The sequence below is a fragment of the Herpailurus yagouaroundi genome, unplaced genomic scaffold (genome assembly GCF_014898765.1).
Source record: "Herpailurus yagouaroundi ecotype Mexico unplaced genomic scaffold, PumYag 28, whole genome shotgun sequence".
NCBI lineage: Eukaryota > Metazoa > Chordata > Mammalia > Carnivora > Felidae > Herpailurus > Herpailurus yagouaroundi.
In genome coordinates, this window is record NW_024412376.1 from 12,138,461 (window position 1) to 12,160,975 (window position 22,515).

Sequence of the window (22,515 nt, forward strand, 5' to 3'; positions counted from 1 at the left end):
CTTTGGTTCATCCGCATTTGACACAACGCCAAGAAAGCCACCTCTGAGATCATCTTTTTTCAGATACTCAAGTGGAAAACCTGGGTCTGACCATGAGAAAGAGAACAGCTCACCTCTGGCATGATTTCGATCTTCTCGTACCGACGCTTGAAAGGCAAGGCGAGGACCTCGGCCCGCCGATAGGACATTGCAGGCGGCTGGCAGTCGATCATCAGGTCCATGCGGTGGGACTGCGCTGGGGGTGGCTGCGTGTACTGCTCGGGGCAGACCACGTGCAGCGGCTGAGAACCAACAGGACAGGGGCAAGTAAGGGAGGAGGCCCACCTCCGTGTGCCCGCACTCCTGCTCCGCCTCACCACCTCCTGACCCCCCCCCCCCAAACCCAAACACTGGGCAGCAGGAGAGGGGAGTGCAGTGCGGGGAAAGAATAAACATTTCAGAGCAAAGCCCTCAACTGCCAGTCACGTGGACTAGTGGGGGATCCCCTGCCTCCGTTTGCATTTGTTTTTATGTTTTCACTGTTTTTAAGTCATTTTGATGGTAACTTCCATAGGTCTGTGCCCAACTGGTGCCCAAGCCCCTTGAGGGCAGTCTTCTTGTCACACCTACCATCACTGATCGGTATAGCTGTTGGCCGATTGGCAAGAACTGCTGACTTTGGGGCTAGTCTGGTGTTTTGGGGTGGGGGCTTCTCTGGTATCTGCAAGTGCACTGGTGTTAGACAGTGGGCAGTGCACAGCTCACATACTCCACTGTGTGGGACACACTGAATCAGATCTTTTTTGCAAAATATCTCTTTGTTATTCTGAGAGACAAAAATAGTAAACCAACATTTACTTGGGACAAATACCACCCAAGTGAAAATGGATCCAGGTAGCCCACTGAGTTGTACTGACACTGCTTTTACTTAAGAGCCTGGAGCTCACCTCCAGCTCCTGGAAGGCCTTCCAACAGGAAGCACTGGAACAGCCGACCGGATGCACTAAAAACAGCACTTGTTCCGTTGGGCTGATCCTTTTCTTCCTCCTGACGGAAGGTTAGGTTAGGATCTCCTAACTCTTCTCAAAGCCATCCGAGTGCACAGTCGCAGCCTGAGGACCCGTCCCCGCTTCCCTCTCCTACAGTGGGGACCAGGTAGCCTCTGGCTCCCACAGTCATATACCGCCAGGGGCTCCATGAGCACACCGCTGCCGTGTGGACCACAGGGGGAACTTAGTCATGAAAACAACAGGCTCTTAACTGCTTCTGCCAGTGTGCTGATGAGTACACGGTGGGTATCGAATTGCCAAATCAGCCCAAACTTATCCACTACTCTCAATCATGTCTAGAGAAAGCCCATATTCTTTCTTTGTAGGGCCAGCAAGCTAGTGATGGCCATAATCCATTATTTCTGCATTCCTGAGGTTCTTCAGCTTTCCATTTCTTGTTACCCTTCCTTAGAGCTCTGGGTAAGTGCCTCCCATCCTGAGGTCATAGGTTCTGTGAGGAGGAAAGCAAACTTCTGACCTAGGCCAAGAAAAATGAAGGGAGCTAATCGTACCTTGCTAAATTACTAGGTGAAGCGACAGAAGACATGCCAGGGTGCCCTGGTATTCCTTTAAGCTCCTGAGGCAATGGGGAATGAGAAGTTTTCCTCTTGCCTCTCCCTCGCCAACTGCAAGAAGCCTCCCCCACCCCCCCCACCCAAACTCGTGCCACACGGTGGTGCCCCCGGGGCGTTGTTTTTTCCCCCCCCCCCCCCCCCCCCCCACATTCTCCTGTGTAGATGGTCTTCCTTAACCCACTGCTTTACCCAACTACTTCTTCCCTTGCCCTACGGCAGAAGATGCAAAAGGAAAAAACAAACAGAAGCCACAAAAAATAAACCAAAACAAACCCCTAACAAAAAGCAAAATAACAGTGTTCGTGGTACTAACCCACATCTGCAACGAGGAACCAGTACAGGTTTCAGTGAAACTGTCTTTCGGCTTGAGGAGTCTGTTTCTAGGGCTATTTTGGTGGGGAGAGGGGGCGATTTGCTTTTGACTGGACACAGACGGTCCTCATCAAAAATAACAGGCTAATGCTTTCTTTCCCTTCCACCTTTGATTTCTTTAGAACAGAAACTGCTTCCAGGTCTTACAGCCCCCTACCTGGGGCGGGGCGGGGCGGGGCAGTGACCGGCACAGGTGCCAGCATGCTGCGGACTCCAGACTCCAGGGACACGAGGAAGGGAAGAAGCGCAGCCAGACGGCCCGCCCTGCTGCAAACTCCCAGCTGTATCGGGGCCGTGGGGAGACACCAGCACTTCCCTTCCTTACCTGTACTTCTTTGAGCAGCTTTGACACTTGGATGAAGTTCAGTCGCGTATCGATGGGGCAGTAAATGCATTTCATGGCCAAGGGCTGGTAGGGAGCCAGTGCTTCCAGGTAGGAGAAATCAGGTTCTAATGGGAGCACAAAAAGGAGAATTTAAAATGCAAGCAACAGAGTTGCTACCAAGTGAGGAGGCGGCTGGTGTGGTCAAGGCCAGGAGGAATCCGTACCGAAGTGCAGAGGCTGGCGGGAGCTGGATTCCTGATCACTGCAGAGGGTCACTTACTCACAGGTAAGGACGGGGAGAGGCCAGAATGAACAGGGCAGGGTGGGTGTGGGCTCAAGATTTTCAACACAGAGAGACGGAGGAGATAAATGAGGGGTTACATAAGTAAATGGGGGAGAAGGGAAAACTCTTTGTTGCAACAGAATGCCAAATAAATGTAAACAATGAAAGTAAAAAAAAATTTATCATTTGGCAACCATCACAGGAATAATTTCTTCGGACCAGGATCATCAATAGATGCAAAAAAAATTAGATAAAAATTTGAGGAAGACAAGGATACATAGTCTCAAAGTGTCCCCCCACCCAAGATACTGATTAAATGTAAAAACTGACTTCACAGTGGGGAAACCTGGCACAGGCCTCTCGAATCAAGTGCTCGAAGTTAACAAGCAGGTATGAGACAAATGACATACCACTGACTTGACAGGGCAGACATGAGAAAAGGACCCTGGCCTCATGTCAACAGATGCTTTTGCTGGGACTGTCATGCTCCTCTTGGCAAAGCCTGGCGTGCGCGGTGACTGGGAACCACGCTTGCCATGACGGCCCATTTGTTAAACCCAGAACTACTCACTGTGGCCTGTGTGGCAGAGATTACATTTCTGGTGTGAAATATAATACTTAGACTCCCAACAGCCTGTGCCCCCATGAGGACATCACTTCTTGCAGCCCTCTAGCTTACATTTACCCATCCCATTAACTCTCCCAGTGCATTAAGGATGACTGATGGAACTTCCAGATTTTTATTTATTAAAAAAAAAAAATTTTTTTTTTTAATGTTTATTTGAGAAAGCGAGCAAGTATGAGCAGGGGAGGAGCAGAGAGTGGGGGGGGGGCGGGGGAGACACAGAATCTGAAGCAGGCTCCAGGCTCTGAGCTGTTAGCACAGAGCCTGATGTGGGGCTTAAACTCACGAACTGCAAGATCATGAACTGAGCAGAAGTCAGACGCTTAACCGAATGAACCACCCAGGCACCCTGGAACTTCCCGATTTTTCAATTACTTCCCCTTGGTGGCTCCTGTTTCTCTAAGAAGAACCCCCCAAATATGAGGCAAGGACAGCTACCTAGGAGAAAACTGACTCCCTTTTTACGTGTACTATGTGAGCTACAACTTTCCCACAGCTGTAATACAATCCAAAAAAGTGGTCCAAAATTCATCTCTGACGTGACCAGACATCATACATGACATAGCTTCTCTGAAAGTCCCTCAAAATGGGTTTAGATTTAAATTCATTACCAGGGTTGTTATGGACAAACAACCCTTGATTTCTTCTTAGCTGGCTAAAGGAAAAATTATACTACAGCAAACATTTCTTACTGTGCCTATAAAAATACTGTACCCACTGTCATATCAGAGTCAGTAACCCCTCATAAAGAATGAAAGACCACCTTTAGTCCTACTACAATGTTCTCCAGAATACCTCTTGCTTAGCAAAAGTTGGCCATGGTGAGGTTCTGGGTATTGTGGGTCAATGTCTTGTGACCTGACTTCCTCTGCCTTTGGCCAAAAGGGGGCCTAGGAAAGAGAGAAGAAGCCCCTGAAGCTGCTTTTCTGAGCTCTCCTGGCACTTTCTACCGGGTCTTGGAGTTATAGCTGGAGCCGGCCTGTCAGTCATGGCCAGGCCATGTTGTTCTCCTGTTGGACATCAACAATTTCACAGAACCCTAACACCAGACATGGCCATTTGGTGACCACAATGGATCAAGACAAAAACAAGAACCCCTCCATAATCATGCCTGAACACACAACCACAACACTGTTCGAACCACAAAAGGAGCAAACATTACCCTATCCTGGCTCCATTCTTCTTGCCTTCTAGATAAGAACTGTTAAGATACTCAATCATTTAACCACTCCTGCTTCCTAACAGCGGCCAATCCAGAGCAATGTCCCACATCTGTGAACCTACCTCAAAATCACCCAACACAAGTCCAAATCCATAAGTTCTTTCCAACATGTTCTGAGATGCCTCCCACTTCCCCATGTGTTCTTCTCAGCTGCAATGAATCAATAAAGCCAACTTTGTTTGACCGGTGGTGTGATAGAGGCCTCTGGCACTCCTCACAAACAGGCTGAACACAGGAAAGGGCCCCAGTGTCCCTGATCTTGAAGATTTGGGCACAGTTAGACTCTATTCCATCATTCAAGTCTTAAAAGCAATGAGAAAGAAATCAACTGATAACTTTCTCAACAACTTTTATGTGCCAGGCACTGCATGAAGTGCCTTCTGATAACATTTCAGTAAACACACAGAGTTGCCCAAGGAAGGAGCCATCAACAATCCCATTTTACGATGAAGAAAGTGAGGCTCAGGGAGGTGAGGTAACTTGGCTTAGATTATAGTACACTGGACCAGATTCAGATCAAGGTCTTTCACTCAATTGCCCGTAAGATTTCCAAATCCCAAGGCTGTCTGAAGACCTAAAGTTGCTAAAATAATATAGTGATGAAGTAAAACCCCTGCTTGGCTTCATTAAAGGATTTGTTTTACTCTGAGGGGTTTGTCTCCAGAAAAAACAGTGTAAGCCAGAGCAAACTATAACCAAGGAGAAAAACCCAACTCAAGAAATAATTCCTAAAGGGTAACACAAGAGTGGTTACTAGGATTACTGCCGTTCTTGAAACAGCTTACAAAATCCTATCAAAAGCAGTTCAGTAGAAATCTGCCTCAGGGAAAAATCTCTGAAAAATGGATATGAAAGCTTTGTCCAGTACAGTTTCCTAACAATCCATCTTGCTTTACTCTTTCCCTTGTGGTTTATGTCGGATGAGTGTTCATATTTATGCCTTACTGTAAATTTCGTCCTGGTTGGTGCACTGGGTGAAAGTCCAGTGGGAAGGGCAGGGTTTTATTTGTTTGTTTACTTACCTGTGAATATGACGGTGTTGAGACTAGATTTCCCCCAGAGCTCCATGAAATGGACCACGTCCCCAAATCGGAGGGAGGGGTGCCCGGTGAACACCACACATGGTTGCCGGAAATCACTGCTGAAGTCTCCGTGGAGGCTCGGGTAGTGCTTCAGCTTGTTGGTCTGAATGAGCTACATATGTACAGGGAAGCACACAAAGAGATGTTAGCCTGTCCAGGCGGAGGGAAGGACTGCACAGCATGGGAGCATGAGCAGAAGGAAGAATACAAATGAATCTGATTACAATTTGTGGAAGATTGAATTTTTTTTTTTTTTTTTTGTTATGTACAATGTGACTTTCTGAACAGATGCAACCTTTTGGTACGTATTAACATATTATTCAGGCTGTTAAAGGCCTGATGCAGTCTAACCCTTCCTTTAGAGCTTCCTGACACTCGGGAGTCCCGGCCCTAGAAGTTCCCAGGATCAGTTATTATTTGAAGTACAAGTAATTTTCCCCAAACATGTGACTCACCAAGTTCTGTCAACAATAAACAACACAAGAAAAACTGTTTACCTGCACAGGACCACCTCTTGAGATGTAAGTTACTGAGGCAACTTACCAAAGACAAAGGCCAAATTGGCTTTCAGAAATTTGGGAGTGTGATGTCCTCCCAGAGATGTCCTACGCAGAGAGCTGTAGTAAGAAGTGGGCCATGTACAGCCTCAGACTCGTCTCAAAAGTGTAAGTTTTGAATCAAATGATCTCCCTTCCAGAGCAATACCTGGCAATTCTCTCCCAACGTCATAACTGACCCAAGACAACACCATATAGTTACAGCCACAGATGGCATCTTGTGACATGGCTCAGCAGCTCTTCCTGCTGCCCTGGCCCTGCCTCCACCTCCCTACTCTAGCACCAAAAGGTAAGATGACAAACACCCAGACTTCAGAGACCTTAAATGCCAGCTAGATCAAAGGGAATACTCCCCTGAGATATCGTCTAATAGATGAAGAAATAGTCTGTGACATAAGTTAATCCTGAACCAACCAATTATGCATAAGAGGGGAGCCCAAGTCCAACTGAAGTCACCCAAATAGTGAAGTGTGGCCGGAATGGGACAACCCCCAAATGGAAGCTAAACTCTCTTCACTATAAAGATTTAATTTTTAATTCAGAGAGATTGCTTTTACTGGTAACACTGCAACACTACTCTAGAGATCTTAGCCAGGCATCCCTGGCTTGGATGGGATATGTTGTAGTAAAGACGGGGCAATGCTAAATTCCCACCTCCCTTCCAAGTTATATACAAACAAAAGGGACATTCTTTTTATAACTGATCTGCCCCCAAATCATTACTTGTCCCATTGAAACGGGTGAGCGCTGTCTAAAAGACTAAGCCTACTGTATCCATTGCCGTCAAGGAGACGAATGGGATTCTAAGAATAGCAGTGGGTCTTTGCACACAACTCAAATCACTTTTTAGGCATTACCTACCGTTCCTGAAGTTCTACTGATCAATGCATAGCAACTAAGATAAATTCATCTCTTTTCTTTTGCCAACTGGAGCTACCTTTCTAGCTGACTTACTACATTTGACCATTCATTACCTCTGTACTTATTTAAGGTCCAACTGTATAGGCAATGAAGCTGTAGGGTAGGAATTCAGTAAAAAAAAATTTTTTTTTTTTTTAATTATCAGTACTAAGGCTAGAATATTTTCTCTTTGGCACTGGTCACGATACTGAGTCAACTCCATCATGTCCTAAAGTAGGCAAGTGCGTTTCAGGAACCCTGCTCATGCAACTATGGTCTTTTCGTATTCCTAACTAAATGGGACAAAGGTAATCTGTGACAATATGTGGGTAAAAACGTAGAGTAACACTCTTAGAAAACAAAAAAAGGCTAATTTTTGTTGGGGGGAGAAAAACCAGCCTTCAGTGGTAAAGTCCACCATAAAGTATGCTTTGCCATGCTTAATTTTCAGACATCACTGCATTTCTAGCCTGAAGTTCACTGTGGTAATGACAGAGCTTGGAAAAACTTTGGCTGCTGTAACGGAATGTGTGGACTGAAAAATGACTTTGTCAGAACCTTCCGCATGAAATTCTGGCTCATAAAGGTCCTTTGGAGTAGCAATAAGCAGGGGTGGCAGGAGTTGTCAAATTTAAAATAGTTAGTGGGACATTTGTTGCTATTTACACTGAATCAAATAGTTAACTGTAAAACAAATACACCAACTAAATCGTATACAAGCACATCCACACAGACATCTGTGGATGGATGAAGTCTGTACAAACTGAAAAGTCCATGTTCCCAACTGCACACTAAGGAGCAGTGTGACCAGCTTCTTAGAGGTTCCCCTTTGTCCTTTTCCACTTACTACTGCCTCCAACCCCACCTCCAGGATAACCGCAATCCTGGCTTCTGATACCACAGAATTGTTTTGTGTGCTCTTGAACTTTCATATAAAGAAAATCACACTGTCTACTTATGTCTCACTTATTTCACTCGCATGATGTTTGTGAGATTTGTTTACATAACTTCGTGTAATTGGAATTCATTCATTCTCACTGATGTAAGTAAGGTATTCCATTGCACAGAATATACCACAAAATCCGCTTGACTATTAACAGCATTTAGGTATATTTCAGCACTATTACCAAGAATGCTCTGAAGATTTTTGTCTGTGTCTTTTGGTGACATACCCATGTATTTCTGTTTGGTATATAATTCAGGAACAAAATTGCTGAAGTAGGGAGTATGTTATATTTCAGCTTTAGCAGATATTGCCAGTTTCCTAAAGTGGCTTATACCAATTTAAACATCCTTTTTAAAAATGTAACAAAAAATTGGGAGTAACTCTTTTGTTGGATAGTAAGAGAATGGTTAAGTACATTATAATATGTTCATATGATATGCTATGGAATACTAGGTAGCAATAATAATAATAGGAGGCACACAGAAAAATATCCATGATACACTGTTTGGTGAAAAATGTAATGAAAACAAAACTGCCTATGTTATGTTGTTACGTTATATATATTGTATTTGTTTCAAGTGTCCAATAATATATATATTGTGGAAAAAAAATCACCACAGTAAGCCTAGTTACCATCCATCATCATAGATAGTTACAAAAGATTTTTTTTTGAGAACTCTTAATATCTGCTCTCTTAGCAACTTTTAAACATGCAATACAGTATGGTTAACTACAGTCACTATGATGTACTTACATCCCATGAATTATTTATTTTAGAAGAAGTTTGTACCTTTGACCCTCTATTTTTTAAAAACTTAAATGTTATTATTTTCATCATTAAAACTTCACATCTATGATCAACATGACTAACTGGAAAGAAGACTTTGACTATAAACGAATCTGTTGTTATGCAAAGAAATTAGTAGTAGGGGTCAGATAACACTCAGTGAACAGAACAGAGGTAGGTTATGAACTGAACACGTACTGGCAATAGAATGTGTTAATGAGAAGAGAAAGTAACATATCTTGAGTTAGAGTACTTCGCGGTCATCTCACATGGGAAACAAGGGACTATATGAGTTTACCCAAGGATTTCTATAATCTAGTGACATGTTATCATCCATTTATCTACAGTTTTTTCTTGCTTTGACCCAATAATGCCATTTCTTACCTCTGCATGAGGAAAAGGTGGTTCTGGGAGATACACCTTAGTCTGTTTGTTGTGACAAAGCCTTTTAAAGAGGAAAAACGGATGAGCCTGTTAGGGTAGGGCATACAGGATCATTTGTTGCCACCTAGTGGTAGCAGCAAAAACACTAGTAAAGTGTATCCAAAATTTTTCTGTTAACCAATCTCACTGTGATTGAAAGCCAGGATCTACGGAATATTCAGAACAAGTCCCTTGTGAGCATTTTTTAACCATTAAAATTCCTGAGTACATTTTTTCCTTGAAAAATAAGCTTGTTATTTTGGAATAATTTTAGATTTATAGAAAAGTTGCAGAGACAGTACTGACTTCCCTTGGGCCCTTTACCCAGGGCCCCCTTAATGTTAACATCTTACATAACCATGATACAGTTGTTGAACTGTGAAATTAACATTAGTGCATTACAACTAACTAAATTCCAGACTTTGTTTGGATTTCACCAGTTTTTCCACTAATATCTTTTTTTTTTTTTTTTTTTTTTTTGCTCCAGGATCCAATTTGAAATATCATATTGCATTAGTAGTGATCACTTTTGAGGAGAAAGTAATAGGCTTTCTTCAGAGACCCAACTTTGTATTTTGCACATGCACTAAGCAACACTGGTCACTGAAACTGGAGAGTAACGTGGTATCTCAACTGGGAGACTCTATAAATGCTTTAGGTAGTCTGTATTTCTTTCCTAGACAGAGCGGACATTTAAAAATGGAGATGTCTGAATAAAGCAATTGTGGCCAAAGTTAACAACTGATAACTCAAAAGACAGGTGTTCTGTAGGTTTGGCGTTATGTAGTAATAATGTATGTTTGTTCACGACTACTTGTAAGAATTCTACTAAAACAGTATTAAAGTATTTCAACAGTTCTACCAGATACTATTTTTTGGGGAGTAGTTCAGGACTCCAGGGTTTGGGTTTTATATGAACTTCATGAATACAACTTATTAATTTTCCCTACACTTAAAATTTTCTTTAATCTTGATTTAAAAAACATTACTTTATATCCTTTTTGGAGGAAGATGTAAATAGGGAAGGAAGATACTTCTGGAGGGTTACCTTATAATATCTAAATTACATATACTTATATACATAGAATTATATATAATATCTAATCAGGAAGACAAAACTTTTTAAAGTCAGGAAGAGAGACAAATAGAAGATCTTCATTTAAGGTTTCTTAGATTGTTGCAAAGGATACTATGTTGCATTAGTTAGTATCAATATATAAAACTAAAGTATTTCTGACAAAAAAAAAAAACCAAGACAAAACAAAACAAAACAATAACCTAAATGCATTGTGGTATCCTTGACTGGATCCTGGAATGGAAAAGCGACATTAGTGGGAAAACTGGTACAATCTGAAAAAGACTGTAGTTCAGCTAATAACGTGTGCTAATGTTCATTTCTTGGTTTTGATACATGTATATGGCCATGTAAGATGTGGCCATTAGGGAAAACTAAGTAGAAGGTATATAGTTCTTTCTGTACTACCTCTACAACTTTTCTGTAAATTCAAAATTATTCCAAAGTAACGACTTTATTATTTAAAAAACAAATCAAAGTTAAAATCCAAGGTGCCAAGACGGGGGAAAAAATATCTGCAGATGTATAACAAAGAGTAGAGTTCAAATAAATTGGTAAGAAAAGTATAACATCTCTAATCAGTAAAAAAGGGACAATTTACAGAAGACAATGGGCAAGAGGAACAATTTACAGAAGACAAAAATCTTTCTGGAAAGCAACTGAGATTTGTATAATCAATATTAAACCATATTTATACTCTTTGTTCCTGTAATTCCACTGTTAGTAATTTACCTAAAGCAAAAGATGCAGTCATATATACATACAACAATATTAATTGAAGATTTATTACTAAAAGGAAAAAACTGGGCAAAGCCTGTTCGTCCAACAATAAGACAACAGTTAAATAAATAATATAGTATACAAATGATGTAATAATGTATTCATGTAAAAACTATGTCCTCAAAGTTTTATTTTAATCCTCTAATCTCACATTAAAAATGTGAGATTAGCAGGGGGCACCTGAGTGGCTCAGCTGGTTGGGTGTCTGACTTCAGCTCAGGTCATGATCTCACGCAGTCCGTGAGTTCGAGCCGCGCATCGGGCTCTGTGCTGACAGCTCAGAGCCTGGAGCCTGCTTCAGATTCTGTGTCTCCCTCTCTCTCTGCCCCTCCCCCACTTGCACTCTGTCTTTCAAAAATAAACATTAAAAAAAAATTAAAATATTTAAAAGCAGGATCCAAAATTAAATAATTGGTATGATCCCCACATAGAAAGAAGAAATCCATCCAAATGCCAACAGTGATATTACTTCTGGATAGTGGGTTTACAGGTTCAGTTTTTCCTGTTTTCTGTACCTTGTATTGTTTTCTATAGTAAGTGCGTATTACACATATATTAGAAACGAACAAATATAAAAACCCAGAAACAAAAACAACCTACTCTAATTAGAGTGGTCCTGACTTCTAGCCCGTAAGATATTATTTTGAAAGAACAGCACACAGTGGGGACGGAGTGGCTTTGAGAAGCACACCATCCCCCAGGCCTCACAGGGCTGGCTGGAGTTTTTTATTAAGGATCTGGATGAAGAAATTCAGAATATGCTAATTGTGCAAGTGATCCTTAGGCTGGACTACTAATTATTCAAGATTAACTTCCTATGCTGGGGGAGAAATGACCCAATGCAAAGGATAAAATTCAACAGGTACCAATAAAGTGACGGCCCTACGGACAAACATGACTAACATGCACACAGGATGGAGAAGTTTGTCTGAATGGAGATAGAGAAAAAAAGTCCTTGACCACAACTTTTAAAAGGGGAGGAAAAAGTGCCCTTTAAGAAGGTGGAGTGGGTGGGAAGACAGCATATAGAATATGTTAGGACAGAATGATATACAAATCCCTTCTTAATTAGAAACTTGGTAGAACACTGTGTCCATTACACTACCATACAATCAAAATGGATTACACACCCTATGCAAGTGTCATGTCCCCGTCTAAAAACACCACCCTAAGGCACTTGAAGGTCGACTGTAAAAGTTCTAGATTTCCCTCATCCCTCCCTTTTTTGGGCCAGATGAGTTAGATTCAAACATGCATCTAAATAATCCTAAAAAGGTTCACTAACTTCATACTGTTCAATAATTTACCCACCTCAGGACTGGATCAAACAATTTCCTACTGTAATAAAACTTAGTTTTATCAAATATCATGCTATTGAAATGAAAAAGAACCTAGCTTTTCTTATCATCAGATTTGGTATTAGAAATTCCAGACAACATTAACTTGGGCTTTTTTTGAGCCTCTAGAATGTCACTTCACTTTGTAACAGGCAGAGGGTAGCATGGGAGAAGATAAATGTATAATATTTTGTCACTAAATTTGAAAGTGCTAAGTTAACCCTTTGCCTTTCATCCTTCCTTCCTTGACAACTATTCCTCCAAACTCTAGCAATGTAACAGATTTGGCTTTTATTAATACAAGTTTCACATCACAGACATGGAAAGACAACAAAATCAAAGTCTCATAGTAATGTGAGAAAAAAAAAAAAACCTTTATATTTTTATTTTTGACAGAGAGAGAGCGTGCGTATATGTGGAATGAGAGTGTGTGGACATGCACGTGAGTGAGCAGGGTGTGGGGCAGGGTGGAGAGGGAGAGGGAGAGAGAGAGAGAGAGAGAGAGAGAGAGAGAGAGAGAGAGAGAGACAGACAGACAGTCTTAAGTGCAGAGCCAATGCGGGGCTCAACCGTGAGATCACGACCTGAGCCGAAATCAAGAGCTGGACGCTTAACCAACTGAGCCACCCAGCCGCCCCTATACTTTTTTCATTAAAAAAACTTTTTCCATTTTATTCTTACTGCTTGAATGTACTGAATCATGGAGAAGAATGCAGACATACCACTCAGCAAAAATTTGGGAAAACTCAAGTGAACTGTTGGCCACGGGGGAGATGAAGTAGAAAGGGATGTTGGAGAGGCCGGCGGAGTCAATGTACTGATACAGGCATTCCAGGAGGTCATAGATCACTCCAGAAGGGTAACAGGGCACCAACACGTTTCCTCCATTCCGGACTGTCAGTGCTAGAAAAGTTGAAGTCAGAGAGCAAACAGTGGTGTCAGAAGAACAGTTTTATAAAGGTAGAAAGAAACTTTAAAAATAATATTTGGATTTCTTTCATTTCCTACTTCTGTTCATACAATTCATTTCTCAGGTACAATGATCTGCTTCTTTTGAAGAATAGCACAAGAGTGGGAGAATCCAGAGGCTAACAATCAGTTGGGTTTTTAATGGACGTCTCAGTCCCTGGGAACAAGGTGTGCAGTTAAGGGTTTGGGCTTTAAAGGTTACCAATGGCAGCCGAGCTTCAGGACAGACCCTCCAAGCTCCTTCTCTTTTTAGCTCCTGCTCAAAACTTTGCTGGATTTGTCTCTGTTCAGTCTCTGACCACTGCTGTATGACCTATAAGGAAATAGGCCAAGTTTTTCCATTTGACTCATTTTAGTGACATTTTCTTTCATTAATGTGTTATTTGTAAGAAAATCCTCTACACTTTAAATACTTAAAAACAAGTTATCAAACGAGGACTTGCAACTTAATGGGTATAATTACATTAGAAGTTATAACTGGCTACAAAAGAAAAAAAATATCAAAGCCCTCTTAAGTTTCTCTTTTGTTTAGTTTCCAAAACAAACTGAAACGCAGAGCTTTCGGGTGTAGATCTTGAAGCCTCTGGTGTCTTGTATCCTCCTCTGTTCCCAACCCTGACATATGGGTTCTCCCAGGCGCTGTACTTGGAGTACTGGTTGACTTGCTATTACTAGAGTATGGTACCGAGGGGAGAGACAGTGGTCAGGGCTCAAGAGGCCTGGATCTACTCCTGCATTCATCACATGCTATAGGACCCCATGTAAGCCACTGAAACCTGGCTGGGCCTGTTTCCTGATTGGTTATGAGAGGAGTGGACTAGATTAGTGGTCTTCAAGCTTTCTTTTTTTTTTTTTTTCAACGTTTGTTTATTTTTGGGACAGAAAGAGACAGAGCATGAACGGGGGAGGGGCAGAGAGAGAGGGAGACACAGAATCGGAAACAGTCTCCAGGCTCTGAGCCATCAGCCCAGAGCCCGACGCGGGGCTTGAACTCACGGACCGCGAGATCATGACCTGGCTGAAGTCGGACGCTTAACCGACGGCGCCACCCAGGCGCCCCTCAAGCTTTTGTAAGTGTGAAAATTGCCAGGGAACATGTTGAAAATGCAACTTTGCTGCTGGGTCTCTCCTGTCCCCAGAGAATCTGACTTACTAGGTCTGTGGATGGGCCCTCAAATTTGCATCTTTAAGAAGTGGCCTCACTGATCATGAGGCAAGTGGTTAGTGGACTTAAGAAACAGATTAGATGCAAGGTTCCTTTCAGATCTAAAGTGTTTTGAGTCTGTGATTCTAGACAATAAGCAAACAAAACATACAAATCAGGGGTGCTATTTGAGACTAGTCCAATAATTTTTTTCAAGGAAGAATAAACTGTGTGAAAAGGGTGAAAGGTCTGAGCTCATTAACTCCTCTTTGTTAACTGTTATGGACTGAACATCTGTATCCCCCTAAAGTTCATATATTGAAGCCCTAACTCCCAATGTGATGGTACTGGGTCAGGGGTGCTTTGGGAGGTAACTGGGTTTAGATGAGGCCATGAGGGTACAGCCTCCATGATGGGATTTTTGCCCTCATAAGAAGACGACGACACGAGAGCTGCTTCTTTCGGCCAAGGGAGGACACACTTGTGGGTGTCTGCGAGCCAGGAAGAGAGCCCTCTTCCACTGGTCAGACCCTGACCACACTGACAATCTGATGTCAGACTTCCCTGCCTCCAGAACTGTGAGAAATGTTTGTTCTTTAAGCCACCCAGTCTGGCATTTTGTTACAGCAGCCCAAGTTAAGACAGTAAGCAACCTATACTTTTCTAAAAGAAAGGCAGGATTTCTAGATTTTACTGACAATTATATCCAAAGAAACATACGTTTCTTCCGGGTAGCAAGTCTCTTCTCCAAATTTAGTCTTCTCTCAAAGAAAAAAACAACACTGACCAAATATTGGTGGAAAAATGTATCTGCTCAGTATATTGCTATTGTGAATGCAAAGTATTAAGTCTTTTCTGTGCTATTACTTACAAGCAAAGATGTGATTCTTCCCTTTTTTGACAACTGCTATCCTGTATGCACCCCCGTCTTGCCCCCAAATCCCACCACAGAGCAAACAAATAAGAATTTTCAACATAAATCAAGTGGGAGAATGTTGAGTATCTGTTGCATAAACGTGCTAAACATTTGAATTTACCCTTACAACCATTCTTACATTCTTCAGATTTATGTTGCTTAAGAATTGCTTTTGCTGGGGCGCCTGGGTGGCGCAGTCGGTTAAGCGTCCGACTTCAGCCAGGTCACGATCTCGCGGTCTGTGGGTTCGAGCCCCGCGTCGGGCTCTGGGCTGATGGCTCAGAGCCTGGAGCCTGTTTCCGATTCTGTGTCTCCCTCTCTCTCTGCTCCTCCCCCGTTCATGCTCTGTCTCTCTCTGTCCCAAAAATAAATAAACGTTGAAAAAAAAATTTTTTTTAAAATAAAAAAAAAAAAAAAGAATTGCTTTTGCTGACAACAGCAAGCTTTGAAGGATGGGCAGGAAGGGTAGAGTAGGCGGGGCAGGGGAAGCCTTGAACCGGGGTATCAGAGGGGGTGAACGTGAAGAGAAGGAACACAAAATGCTACAGAAGCAAGAACTGAAAAGTAAATTTAGCCCATTTCATCCGTTCATGGCCTGAGCTGGACACATACCCAGGTTGCTGCAGAACTCTCCCACCATGCCGTCCGGGTTGGCGGTGGGGATCTGGGTGAGGCCTGTCAGAACGAGAACGTCGCTGTTTTTGAGAGAAGCTTGGTCCATGGGCTGAAAAACCAGAGAGAACTATGCTCAGTACTTCAAAAGGAAATGGTAAGTGCAAGTAGTGAAGGAAAAAGAGAATAGTCATTGCTCTTTCTATGTTTGGCTCATCATTGTCCTGTTCCCTTACTTCCTCTAATGAAGTCTGTCAGTGAACAGTTAAGTAGCTGCCCACTGGGGACAGGGACAGATGAGAGGAGGCATGAGGGAACTTTACAGCCATGATAAAAGAGTTCTATGCCAGGGCACCTGGCTGGTTCAGTCAGTTAAGAGTCCGACTTCAGCCCAGGTCATGATCTCATGCTTCGTGGGTTCGAGCCCCACGTCGGGCTCTGTGCTGAGAGCTCTGAGCCTGGAGCCTGCTTCAAATTCTGTATCTCTCTCTCTCTCTCTCTCTCGCTTGCACTCTGTCTCCCAAGAATAAATAAATATTTTAAAAAATTAAAAAAAAAAAAAGGAGTTCTATGCCTCGGCTGGTGTGGTAATCACGTGATGTGAAAATTCATAGAGCTGTATGCTTAAGATCTCTGGGTTTCACTATACATAAAATTGTACCTCAATGAAAAAAAAGAGCTTATGATCTCAAATTTGTAGAGCGCTTTGCTCTTTTGAAAATGTCATGTCACACATGTCGCTGGTGGGTTTCCAACATGAATGTGTATTAGAATCACCTGGACGGTTTACTTAACTGTGGATTGCTGGGCACTGAACCCAGAGTTTCTGATTCAGGTCTGAGGTGGGCCTAACAATTTGCATTTCTAATGAGCTACCAAGAGATGCTCCTGGTGCCGGTCTGGGTCACGCCTTGAGAACCATTGTGCTATATAATCTGATTCTCAAGACAGCTCTGCAAAATGAAAACAAGTGTAAAGACTTGAAATAAATACATGAAGTAAGTTTATATTATGAAAACATGCAACCTGGGACTCAACCAGTCAAGGCAATTTTCCCTAAGTCTCAGTGGCAGAGAAGCCAGGAAGAATACTGAATTAGGATCCAGAAACAACGAGCTTCCTTCCCATTCTCTTACCTAGGTCACGGACCTCAGGTAAGGCTCTGAGCTGGGTTTCTCATAACATGGGCATATTTGTGACCCATAAGCCTTCACTGATTTCTGAGAGTCTTATGAGCTAATATACATGATCTTCTTGTAAACTATGAAGTCTCCACAGTGCACTATTATGTGATCCTCAGGATGTTGAATTTTTATTTTACCTTGCACAGTCTGAATTTAATTTTGATGGTTTTCAGAGCATCTAAATAAGTAAGTAAGTAAGTAAGTAAGTAAGTTAGTTAGTTAGTTAAGTAAGTAAGTAACTGCCTTTTCCAAAGAAACCGGGATTCAAACTGAAAACAAAAATGAGGGCCCAGGCATTGAGATGCTAGGTCTCATTTCGTAGCATGTCTTTTCCTTAGTGTTGTTCCACATACTCAATGGAACACACGAAGATAAAAGTCAGAAACCCAGTTTAGTAAGAAGCTTCATCCCTCCTTTCTCTGTTCAACCCATATTTTCCAACAAAGAAAATTCCAAACAGTAGCACAGCAAAGACCCACCACCTGCAATGTTATCTCTGAGTATATGTGCCTTTTGATGTATATTCCTTTAGCATTTTATATAAACATGGATATAAGGGCTTCATTATTTTTTTTAAATAACACGACTGCAGTTATACAAGCTGCTTTCTAACCCAAGAAACATTTCTTTAACACAGATAAGTATAGTCGTGACAGCAATATCGAATAGATTCTGATTCCTATTTGCACTTCTCTAATAAAATACATATGCATTGTTTCCAGAGAAGAAGAAATACAGTGGTTTATAGTAGCAGATGTGCAATGAGCCTAGAAATGTTCACTGTGTGCATGCATCAAACAGAAGGACCCGGAATGGGGACAAAAGGGATCAAACTTTGTTAGACAGCATATTTAGCTTAAAATGACAATTTTATAAGAACCTTATTAGAACAAACCAATAATGATTCACAGGGCTGATGGGGGAATTCAGATGGTCTAGGAACCCTCAAAATAGCATACACAATTCTGTGTGCGCGCCTATGTACATTTTCCCAGAGGTGACTGGGCTGTCATATGGGGCCATAACCCCCAAAAGGTTAAGAACTACCAATCTGAATGAAAGCATCTAATGGAGATCAAACTGTGGCCCTGAAAACATTATCTCTGTACCTCAGTCATCGATGCTGCCGTCCTTTGAAAATTAAATGTCCACAAAAAAAAAAAAAAAAACACAACAAAACAAAACAAAGGCAGTACTGTAATACAAATACCACCATGTTGGAAGTTATGAGATACTTCATGATCAGATCAGACAAGATGTTTGTGATTTTAGGAGACATACTTGGGAGACATTTCTTGTAGATTACTAGGGTTACTGTAAAGAGTTAGCCCTTAACACCTTGTAGTGACACCCTCTGAACCAAGCTGACATTGCCAACATCTCCATTTCATCACCAAAGAGCAAATGTATATATTACAGGTGTCTATGGCAACTCACTGAGTGCTTCAAGTGGGAACATTTTATTCAAACACACACTTTGTATGTTCCAAAATGACTACAATAAATACAAATTAGTGTTCTAATCAGAAATATAAGGAAATAAAAATATTTTAAAAGAAAACAAAAATTCCACTATGAGATTCCCAACAAGATAGAGAATGAACACAGGCCGCTGGCTCCCTTCTAGAATCTAAGCTGAGAGAAAGCATAGAAATAAGGGCACCTGACAGTTTTGAGAAACTAAACAACCATGATGAATTCCTGGGAAACCACGGGTGTTGGAATAGGGACAAGATGGCAAGCAAGGGCCAAAGAGGGCTTGCACTGCAGGAAGAATAGAGGGTGGCAAGGAACTCCTTGGCCTTTTCTCTCTCTTCCATACTGCCTATGGCCTGCTCCACCATACTGTGAAGCAGAACATACCAGAATAGTGGGATGAATGTTCATAAAAGGTACAGGCAGACCTATCAGCCGTTCCTTGTTTCCTCACACTACCAGGCTAAGTGGTAACATATCAGGAAGACAAATCCTGGGAAAAAAGCAGTGTCTAGAGCAGAGGTACAAGAGGATGTCCCTGAAAGCCAAGTAGTAAGAGCTCACAGGGAAATAAAACAAGACCACTGAGGAAAACATCTACTAAATACAATAAGCTAAAAACCTACGCCACGTGGAGAATTAATAAACCAAATGGAACAGCAGAATATGCATTAAAAAAGTCCACACACAAAATAAGTAAAAGAAAAACAAGTATAAAGAGAAACATTTCAAAATATTACATATAAAAATACAGTGACTGAAATAAAGAATCCAACACAAAGGCTGAAGGGCAGTATGGATAGAGCTAAAGAATGAATTCTTGAGCTGGAAGATCAAGTTGAGGAGTTTTTTTTCAGGAGGCATCAAGCAGGAGAAGGGGGTAAAAAAAAAAGGAAGAAAGAGATATACAAAACATAGAAGTGTCAATATCTGTGTATGAGAAATTCCATAAAGAGAAATAAAAAATCAACCAGAAGGAATAATCTTAAAAACAATTAAGAATCTTTTTGTGTTAAAGTTGGAAGATTTCTCAAAGTATTATACTGACAGAAAAAATACACATTTAAGATATGTCACAGTAAAACTTAAGAATATTTAAGATAAAGTGAAAATTCTAAAAGCAAATCCCATAAAGGAACACAAATCTAAAGAGTTCTGCAGTTCTTAAGTACAAGGGTACAAATGGAAAATGAATAAAGATTTTCAAAGCTTTATAGTTTCCAAGTTCTTTTCCTTGAATTTTATATCTATCCAAGCTATCATTTAAATGTGAGAAAAAATTAAAACTATTCTTAGTACTTCAAAGCCTCATAAGGTTTACCATTTTAAGACGCTCTTGGTGAACGTTCCTCAAGCACTCCTGGAAGAAGGAAAGTCAATCTAGAGGATTATGAGATATATGGGAAGGTAGGTTGGGAAAAAAAACCCCAAAAACAACTCAGTAAAGCTCACTGTCTAAATAAGTGATATATTCAACACTTGATGTATAGCCTAGATAACCCAGAACTAAAATTCCAGACAGTATGAACATGGTGGGTCAGGGGAGAAGGAAGAGGAGAAAGACAGGAAAGACAAGAGGAAGGTGTGGCTCTGGAGGGAAAGACAAAGATATTGATAAACTTAGGACACTCAAAGGAAAAATAAATGAAGCAACAACCCAGAAGAATAAAAATAAAATGTGTGTTCAAACTTACAGAAAGAAATTATGTCATCTAAAAGAAGGGAAGAAAGGATGGGGAAAAGAATGAACTAAAAAAAACAGGAAATAAAATTACAAAAATAAACCCTCAGTACAATAGTAATTACAGTAAATATAAATAGTTTCACCATTCCAGAGACTCTTGACTAAAAAAGAAAAAAACCCTTACTATGTCTACAAGGGACTCACTAGAAAAGGATACAGAAGGAATGAAAAGAAGCAGATGGAAAATAGTATGAGGCAAATATGGAGGGGGAAAATGTCTCTTGGCTTTTAATGCAGGTTTGATACAGAAAAAAATCAGCATCCTGATAAAAGGAGTAATTGTTCAATAAAACATAATGATCACATATACATCTGATTACATTGCTTAAAACTATAAAAAGCAGTAACTGGTGAAAGTATAGGCAGAAGTAGATAAATCAACAAATAACTTTCTTTCCAGAAACTGGGAACTAAGCAAAGATATGATAGAACAGAATTAACACAATAATTAGAAAAGTTTTCATTCAATGGTAAACACAGTCTTTTACAACATACACAAAACATTTACAAAAATGGACCGTGTTTCAAAGCAACACTTCAGTGAAGGAGTATATTCTTATCATAATGCCAATTAAAAAAAAAAGAAAAATCCAGAAACATTTAAGCATGATTGGAAAAAGTCTCTTGTCTAACCCTAAGTCTAATCATATTGGATGGACCAGAAACAAACACAAGCACTATAAAACAACCTTTGGCTACTTAAATTATGAACATTATGAAGGAAATTATGATATACTGAGAGATGAATGACAGACCCCTACATATTAACAATTTAACAGAGTTAAATGATACTAAGAGAGAAACATAGCTTTAAGTACACTTATTGGAAAGCACAAAAGGATGGAAATGAATGAGGTAAAGTATTAAAGGAAAAGCAACAGAGAAAACCCAAAGATGAAAGGAAGGAAATAATAAAGGGCAGAATAGAAAATGAAAATACAACAAAAACAATTAAAAACAAAAACTTATTTTTGTTTTTAATTTAATTTTTTATTTTTAAAAATTTACATCCAAATTAGTTAGCATATAGTGAAACAATGATTTCAGGAGTAGGTTCCTTAATGCCCCTTACCCATTTAGCCCATCCTCCCTCCCACAACCCCTCCAGCAACCCTCAGTTTGTTTTCCATATTTATAAGTCTGTTCTGTTTTGTCCCCCTCCTTGTTTTTATATTATTTTTGTTTCCCTTCCCTTACGTTCATCTGAAAAACTTATTCTTTAAAGAAAATCAGTAATGCAGATAAACCTCTGGCAAATCTGATCAAGAAAAAAGAGGTGTTAAAATGTAGAATGAAAATAGAATTACACAAAAAAGTTTAAACAAATAAAAAGGGTAATAAACAACTTCCATGGATATGATTTTGGAAACCTAGGTAAAATGGACAAATCTCTGCTATATTCGCACAGCTCTGACCCAGAGAATATAGTTCAATAGTCATGAGAAAGTTAAAATGATAATCTCAGGCCTGGATAATTTTATGGGGAACTGACTTTCAAAAAAAGAGAACAGCTATCTTGTGTATAGCTATAGAGTGAAAATGGGGCTCCTGGGTGGCTCAGTTGGTTGAGCACCTGACTTCGGTTCAGGTCATGATCTCTTAGTTTGTGAGTTCCAGCCCTGTGTCGGGCTCTGTGCTGACAGCTCAGAGCCTGTAGCCTGCTTCAGTCTGTGTCTCCCTCTCTCTCTGCCCCTCCCATCTTGTGCTCTGTCTCTCTCTCTCTCTCTCTCTCTCAAATAAGCATTAAAAATTAAAAAAAAAAATAAAAAAAAAAAGAAAAAGAGTGGAAGGTGCTCAAATCATCTCATGAGACTAAATGTATCCTGATGCCAAACAAATGAAGACAGGATGAGAAAATAAGGTATGGGTCTATTTTTCACTTATGAATACAGATTATAGGCATAACTTGGAGATATCACAGGTTGAGGCCCAGACCAATAAACTGAATATGGCAATAAAGAGAGTCAAACGAATTTCTGGTTTCCCAGCGCATATAAAAGTTACATTTATACATACTATTCTGTTAAGTATGCAATAGCATTGTGTCTTTAAAAAAAAAAACCCTACATACTTTAATTAAAAAAATATCTGATTGCTAAAAAATGCTAACCATCATCTGAGCTTTTAGCAAGTTAAAATCACTGATCACAGGT

The 22,515-nt window shown here is 40.7% G+C and overlaps 1 protein-coding gene across 3 annotated transcripts in view; it reads right to left on the minus strand.

Annotated features, from left to right (window-relative positions):
• The window catches only part of INTS9 (integrator complex subunit 9), a 102,215-nt gene that overhangs the window by 9,457 nt on the left and 70,243 nt on the right, over nt 1-22,515 (minus strand). For all 3 annotated transcript variants that reach the window (XM_040467822.1, XM_040467734.1, XM_040467895.1), the window contains 6 exons: nt 15,959-16,070; nt 13,040-13,220; nt 9,087-9,147; nt 5,453-5,624; nt 2,301-2,425; nt 114-281 (listed from right to left, as the gene is read on the minus strand). In XM_040467822.1, the coding sequence (XP_040323756.1) occupies nt 114-281; nt 2,301-2,425; nt 5,453-5,624; nt 9,087-9,147; nt 13,040-13,220; nt 15,959-16,070 (819 nt within the window). The remainder of the gene's footprint in view (nt 1-113; nt 282-2,300; nt 2,426-5,452; nt 5,625-9,086; nt 9,148-13,039; nt 13,221-15,958; nt 16,071-22,515) is intronic.